The following is a 7,456-nucleotide window of genomic DNA, read 5'->3' on the forward strand; positions in this document are numbered from 1 at the left end:
TGAGCTGCAGATAGAGTTTGCGCTTCTTCCCAAGTTCATGTGTTTTTTTTCTGAATGGAGAAAGATCAGATCAGAAACAGACAGATGATCTGAGAAGAGACATTTAAGAAAAGAGACATGATAAAAGATATGGAAAAAAAAGACACAAGAGGGAATAAGAGTGCACCATCGAAGAAAGGTTATTAGAGGGAGCGTCTCCATCACAAGAGATTAAGGGGACGAGACAGAGGAGGAAGTCCGTCGCTGATAGTGCCTTGTCATCGGCGTGACATCTTAATGTCTCTTTCAGCCTCGCCAGCGGAGATTGGATTCAAGGCAGGGGCAACCCCTCGTTCGCTTGCTCGCTCGCCCTGTTTGGAAAAAACATCCCGGCAGATTGACGCAAACGACTCTGCTGGAGCGCATTACTCATAGCAATGCATCATGCTAATGAGTAGATTTCCATATTTCCTTCCCTGTCCGCCTTTATTAGTGTGTGTGTGCGCGACTTCTCAAGGCATATTTAGAGCAGGTATTCCTGGGCCACCCCCAAATGAATGAATCTCATTCTTCTCTTAGAGATGGATTAAAAGCTGTCAAGGGAATGTTGCGCTGCGTCGTGACGGATGATGTACAGTATATGGAAGGGGCTAATTACAAATACATGCATCTCATGTCTACATTCCAGTCATGGGGTGTGATCTGTGGTGCTCTGGTTGTGTTTGCCACTGAGATAAGGACCTCTGAATACATTAGGGATCCCAGACACAGCTCTAGCAGTGCTAGTATATTATGTGATATCACCATGCAATATGATGGGCATAAAAAAAACCCATTGTGTGTTTCTTAGAGAGAGAGAGGTGAGTAGTGGGAGTTCACACTGTATCTTTCTCCTTTCTTCAGATGTAATTATGCTCTCCTCTTTCTTTCATCTCCACTGGTTTGCTCTCAGACAGTGAATATAAAGTCTTACCCCCTCTTTGCAAGACCAGGACAAAGGAGAGGTAGAACAAAGTCTGGGGTGGACCAAAGAGCCCCTCTCTCTTACCCCAAACAGCCCCCCCACCCCCATCTGCTGCTGTCTAGACATATCAGTGCTCAGACATACTGTATGAGCAGAGGTCACGGTCGTGGCTGTGCTCTTGAGCTGGGCGAGGTGGGCCGACACTGTACTGATAAACGCAGTGTGGGTTGCTGTTGTTGTTATCGGGGGCACTGTTGTCATAGCAACCACCCTTGCTTGCGGCTGGGGTTTGAGCAGCGAAAACGCTCATCCAGTGTTCCGAGCAGATCATAGACCGATGCATTAATGAGCACATTTATTTTTGTTCTTTGTCTCCTCTTCTTTTTTCCCCAGTTTTTTTTTCTCCTCTCGCCCCTCTTCTCGCCAAGAACTTCATTACGTCCCCGATCGGCACAGCCGGAGGGAGATCTCCCTGATCCATCCCCTTTTTATAATTCATGAAGCACTCTTTAACGGCCGCTTAATTATGAATGAGGACAATCTGTGGCCGTTTGGAGAGCAAAACGAGCCATCAGGCCCCATCTGCCTCACAGCCTCCCGCCTTTGATTCTCCCACTTAAGCCGGACACCGGCCCTGGCGCTCGTTTTGGGGGCTCTAGGCAGGTTAAACAATCCTCACACACCACACACACACACACATACACACACACACACACACACACACACACACACACACACACACACACACACACACACACACACAGTCACCCCCACTTGGCTCAAGCCCATGAATTATTTACCCCCTTGTGGATAGCACTCATTATGGGGAGGAAACAAGCTGATGAGGCATGATTCGGGGGCCGCTGTGACCCCAGGGCCAAATGATCCCACTGAAACCGCTCTAATCTTTGTTTGACTGCTAAAGCCAAGATAATGAAGGAATGGGTGTTTGGATCCTTTTTTTTATGGTATTGGCAGGCTCACACTTGCCTTCTCACTCTCTCTCGCTACCCTTACAGGTTCATGAGCATGCATTAATGTGTGTGTGTGTGTGTGTGTGTGTGTCTCTGTGTGTGTGTGTGTGTGTGTGTGTGTGTGTGTGTGTGTGTGTGTGTGTGTGTGTGTGTGTGTGTGTGTGTGTGTGTGTGTGTGTGTGAGAGAGAGAGAGAGAGAGAGAGAGAGAGAGAGAGAGAAACAGGCAGTTCCTTAACTCTTTTGCTCTGCACTGTCCTTGGAGAGGGAGGTGTTGGAGGTGAAGGTCACCCTCCAGGCAATGCTGATGCAGCTGAAGGATAAAGACGAGGATGAGGAGGATGAGAAGGAGGACCATGATGAAGAGCCGGAGGAGGAAGTGGAAGTGGAGGACGATGAGCAATATCATGACATCATGGATGATGTGGACACAGAGGACGATCATTACTTCAGTGATAACTGGGAGATCTGAGAATGTGGAACTGTGCGTCATAAGAAGCCTTGAGGACTGAAGCCTTGAGAGCTGAATCATTGAGAACTGAGGCCTTGAGGCTGAGTTCATCAGATCTGGTAAATCTTGAAGATGGGCCCACCGCCCCTGCTGAAGAGAGGACATTATCTAACACCTCATCATTAATGATCATCTGAGGCCAGCCTTTCATACACATTCCTCGCTAGTTTTGCCTGTGGTAGCATTTACTTTTTTTTATCACTGATGTGTGTGTGAGTGTGTGTGTGTGTGTCTTTGTGTCTTTGTGTCTTTCTGATCATTTTTCATCAATAGGGATGTTGTTGATTATGTAGTCTTAGAATAATCAGCATGAAATGTAGCCTATTTGGTCACTGACCCATGTTTCACAAATTGTACTTCACAGTATGCACAATAATTTTACTTAAGTTTACTTTACTTATTTCATTATTTATGCAATACAGGTTACACAGTAGTAGTTTCACTTTACATTTACAATATGCAAGACTTGCTGTAAGGGGGTTGTGGTCATATGTTATTACTGCGTTATTACATATTGTTTCACTAGTTTCTTTTGCATTTGTCTTTTAACTCAACACCTGTATTTAAGTGTGAGCCTTTTTTTTAATGGATATAGTTAGACAGACCCTGTAAGGATCTACCCCTGTATGAGACAGGCACACAAGACATGGCTCCAACTTGAAATAGGAATATTTGATTTGATGCAGCAATCAATAGGCCCACTTACGTTGCTTGTATTTATTTTGGTTTCTATGTTTTTTTAAAACATTCCATAAAGTTTTTGTATGCTTGTATGGGACTTATTTATTGTTTTTCATATTTAATGTATTCTTATTTTTTGAATATTCGTTTACACTGATTGTTTTATTTTTTATTTCACAACAAAATCGTTTTATAATGCAATTGACATCACATTTTAGGCTAACACATATATATACTTTCTCTGAGGTTAAGATGCAAACTTATTCAAATCCTTTCCGTAGATTATGTTAGTGTTATGACCAGTGTAGGAAATGACCTGGTGGCAAGGCAATCAGGGTGTACCCCTTACATACCTCCAGCGTTACACCACACCTAGGGGAGAGGTTGAAAAATATTCTGTCTTACCTTTAAAAAGAGTGGACCACAAAGAACCCCCAAAACTTATCTGTTGAGGCTTTCTGGGGGTCAGAAGTGTCAATCAGGGGGTCTTGCACCTCCCAAGACCTGCCATATTTTACATTATTCATTTGGCAGATGCGTTTATCCAATTTTTTGCATCCTGCTTATGACACATTTTAATGGATAAAGCACATTTAAATGGATGTAGCATTTTGCTGATGACGATTGGACAAAAAATATTAAGTAGTCCATGATTAAAGCAATTTTGGTGCATCATCAACTTAATTAAGCTAACAGTGTTAGAACAGGCTGTGTCTGCACAAATGTGTTTTCTTTGCTTGTTTGAAAAAGCGTGTGGGAGATGTCTTTTGTAATTTTGTACATCAACTTTGGTCATTGTGGTATTTTTTCTCTTATTAAGCACTTTGTTATCATTATGAAGGATCTTACTCTTAGGTTTTAAATGCATTGTGCCAGCTAATGAAGTCCTTCCACTCTTAACAAGCACAGTTTGGGTTGAATGTTTATTTCTTGGCTTTTACCTGTAACAGCTCCAAAACCACTGTAGCCACTGGTGTCTTATTCTTCCTCTTAAAACCTTACCAATCTTAAAATGATATCTATATTGCATTCCCCTTTTTAAGCTTATTGTGCAGAGGTATGATTATACATTGTATGTAAACAGTTAAGTTAAAGACCAATGACATGTATTTTTATTCACTTTCTGAAAAATAAAAGAAGGAACATGAATCAAATTATCCCACATAGTTACTATTTTGATCTGGCGTTAATGGTTATGAATACCACACACATTTAAGTTGTCATTGATATTTGATGACATAAAATGCCTCCATATGGATTAAAATGAGGCATTACTGTAACCCTTAATTAGCTGACCTGTCAAGACCTCTCCAGATGTCTTTGGTTGTAGTGACATATTTTGCATTTCACTTTTAAATCACCAGTGGAATCACCCATCTCAAACGGCCCCATATTAGCCTGAGGTGCATTACTCCACTGGGGGAAGTCTGGCCCTATACCCCCCAAACACACTACCTTATCGCATCTGAACAATGGGGCTGTTTTCACCGTAGGACATGCTGCCTGCCAGGCATAAGAGCAGCATCCATCCGTCAGCTTAAGGAGGCTTAAACACTCCAAGCCTGGCAGTGGGAGCCACTGAGAGTCAGAACCCCGGCACCTAATTGAATCCATGTTTGCGCCATACTGATAGCCATGCCGGTTCCTTTGTTCTACAATAACCATGGAAACCAAGCCAGATGGTGATGGGGAATGGGGTGGGGGATGTGGCATGCTAGCACCATGATGAGATATTCTTGTTAATGTTTGCATTGTCACATCCTGTTTCGGAGATGTAAGGCAACAGACAGTGCTACTCTGGGGAGTTAACATGAAAGTTGTCTCCATAGGAACTAGGAAAACTGTCTTGTTTTCTCAACCCAACTCCACAATACAATTCAATTTCAATTGAAAAAGCTCTTAAAATTGTACTTCATGATGTACTTTTATCGATTCCATTTACACAGATTAATCTTTCGAAAGTTGCCTCCATCAATGTCTCCCATCACAGGAATAAGAGCCTCTCTTGTACGCTCCTGCCACACCACACATTCTTTCTGACTGAGCTAATTCCTGATTGCCCCTCTGTTCACCCCCACCCACACGGCCTGCCTGTCATCAGTGTTAGCGGCTTGAGCGGTGTACTGTCAAGTCGGCACCACCAGTGAGCCTTGCCTCACTCTCCTCTCCTCCAACTCCCTCACTCACTCCTGCTGAGGGGGATGGTGGCTTCAGTAGGGTATGAACCTGGTCTACCGAAACCTTCCTAACGCTATGTCGTTCTTGAGTTATACCTTAACTCTACCTGTATTCCTGAAAAGTCATTTTGTAAAGAGAAAGTCTGTGCAAATTGATTACTGAACTCTCCTCCCTTTGCGGCCATTAATAGTAGCTTGTGCCGCATTTGGTTATCGACTTGTACAGACTTCTGCACACAAGATGGGTGGCGACTAGAAGTAGCGAAGTTGACCCCAAAGGCTATGCTGTATGCTATCCAGTTGGAAATGCATATCCTAGGCTAACTCAAAACTACACTTTTTGACATCATTTTGGTCCAAAACAAAAACACAACCTTGGTATGTCCAGGAGCATATACCCTAAGTGAAACAAGAATCAAAAGTGAGGACAGTGTACTTTCTTACACACAAGGATGCAATGCATGCAAGGGTGTGCATACTTCATTATATTATTGTACTTCCAATAATCAAGGGTGTACACACTTAAATGTTGTTAGATCACAAACAGTTCTGTTATGCTTTGACAAAAATATATGTGTGAAGTTTTACGTCATATACATTTTTTCCATCAACTAATCAACAGGGGTCAAGTGTTTATTGTGTTTATATGGTCTTTTAATAATGAACCCGTAATAAAGTGACCATATAATTGCTATGCATTGTATACTAAGAATTGTTCAACTGTTCAGTTGGCAAATCTTCTTTGGAATTAAGAAACATTCTTTTCTTTAAACAGCCCTGGAGACATGCACCACTGTCACAAGCATGATAGAATAAAAGAAAGAAAGGACAGCATTAAAAACAGCACAGATGAGCAGTTAAGGAGATGGACTAGAAAAAAAAACACAGCGAGGAGCAGGAGAGAGAATAGAAAATGACTCCTATTCTTATTCCTCCGCAGTCAGACATGGGAAATCACACTTAATTATGCACACAATAGCAGAGGGAGAGACGCCATCTCCTCAGCAACAGCCCCCCATCTCCTGTCATTTAGAGCACAGGGAGAGATGACTGAGTGGGTGGTAATGACTTGCCCGCTCTTGCCTCTCTCACTCATACTCGCTCGCTACCTCAGTCAGCCCAGCTCTCTGTGGGTTTCTCTGGACCGGATTCAAACTTAAAGGCCAGTTTTTTTATCCCCCCCCCCCCGCCCGGACAGCAGTCAATGTGCCCTATGTTACAATGTTAAAGTGACCATGGACCACGACCATGTTTTTTTATACATCTGGATTGGTTGGCCAAGTATTGGATGCATGGGCATTTGGATTGCAGGAAGTAGAAGAAAAGGAGAGGGGAAATCAGAGAGAGCTTCATTAGGAGAGCTTCATTAAAGACCCCCTATGCAACATTTTCAACTTAATAAAACAGTTCAGACATCATTATGATGGTTAAATGACCTGTTGTGGTGAGAATACCAGCCTTGCAAGATCTGCACTAGCGTCCCGGCAGTGTCTGAATCAGGAAGTCTCGTGAGAAGCGAGAACGAGTTAGAACAAGCAAGAAACACAAAATGCTTAAAATTCTCTGGACATACTGTACACACATCCCCCTCAAGCACTGGTTAGCCATGCCGGCTAGCTATAAGATGGCTTAATTTTTTAGATCTTCATCATAACAGAGACAGTAAAAAGACCAAAGAGACGGTTGTGAAATATGTACCCCAAAGCTGTAGGGGGAGCTCTGTAGAGAAAAATGCGACAACAAAAGTGAGAAGTCGGCAAAGAAATTTTACAGGACGGTCCTTTAAGTGTTATCAGAGTTTGAAACCACTATTAGGTTTTTCATGCTACTCATCACCAAACGTAGCATAGTAGTAGAGCACTGGTGTCTAATCACATGTTGTCAAATCAGGGGGGAGAGAGAGAGGGAGACTGGGCGATAAGCCGGCCCTTGTGCTAGCTAGCTCCTGATTCTGGTCCAGGACCAGATGGTCACAGTGCTTAATACAAAACCTTCGTGAAACCAGCCCCAGTCCCAGTGTATCCCTCATACGCCCCCCCCCCAACCCCACTTCCCTATTCCCTGGCCTCCGTGCTAGGGTTGAGGAGCGGTACAGTGGTGCCGACAGCTTGCCAAATGTGGGCCAGGATGTTTTCACTCTTCTAATGGCAAGTGGCAGTAATATGAGCAAGC

The 7,456-nt window shown here is 43.3% G+C and overlaps 1 protein-coding gene across 3 annotated transcripts in view; it reads left to right on the forward strand.

Annotated features, from left to right (window-relative positions):
- disc1 (DISC1 scaffold protein) overlaps positions 1–6,607 on the forward strand; it is a 49,477-nt gene extending 42,870 nt beyond the window's left edge. For 2 of the 3 annotated variants that reach the window (XM_042065528.1, XM_042065530.1), the window contains exon 14: positions 2,170–4,264. In XM_042065528.1, the coding sequence (XP_041921462.1) occupies positions 2,170–2,387 (218 nt within the window). In that variant the 3' untranslated portion in view covers positions 2,388–4,264. Of the gene's footprint in view, positions 1–2,169; positions 4,265–6,595 lie in introns of those variants that run through there. The other variant, XM_042065529.1, reaches the window with a different exon arrangement.
- The last annotated feature ends 849 nt before the right edge of the window (positions 6,608–7,456 follow it).

The sequence above is a fragment of the Alosa sapidissima genome, chromosome 16 (genome assembly GCF_018492685.1).
Source record: "Alosa sapidissima isolate fAloSap1 chromosome 16, fAloSap1.pri, whole genome shotgun sequence".
NCBI classification, from domain to species: Eukaryota; Metazoa; Chordata; class Actinopteri; order Clupeiformes; family Clupeidae; genus Alosa; species Alosa sapidissima.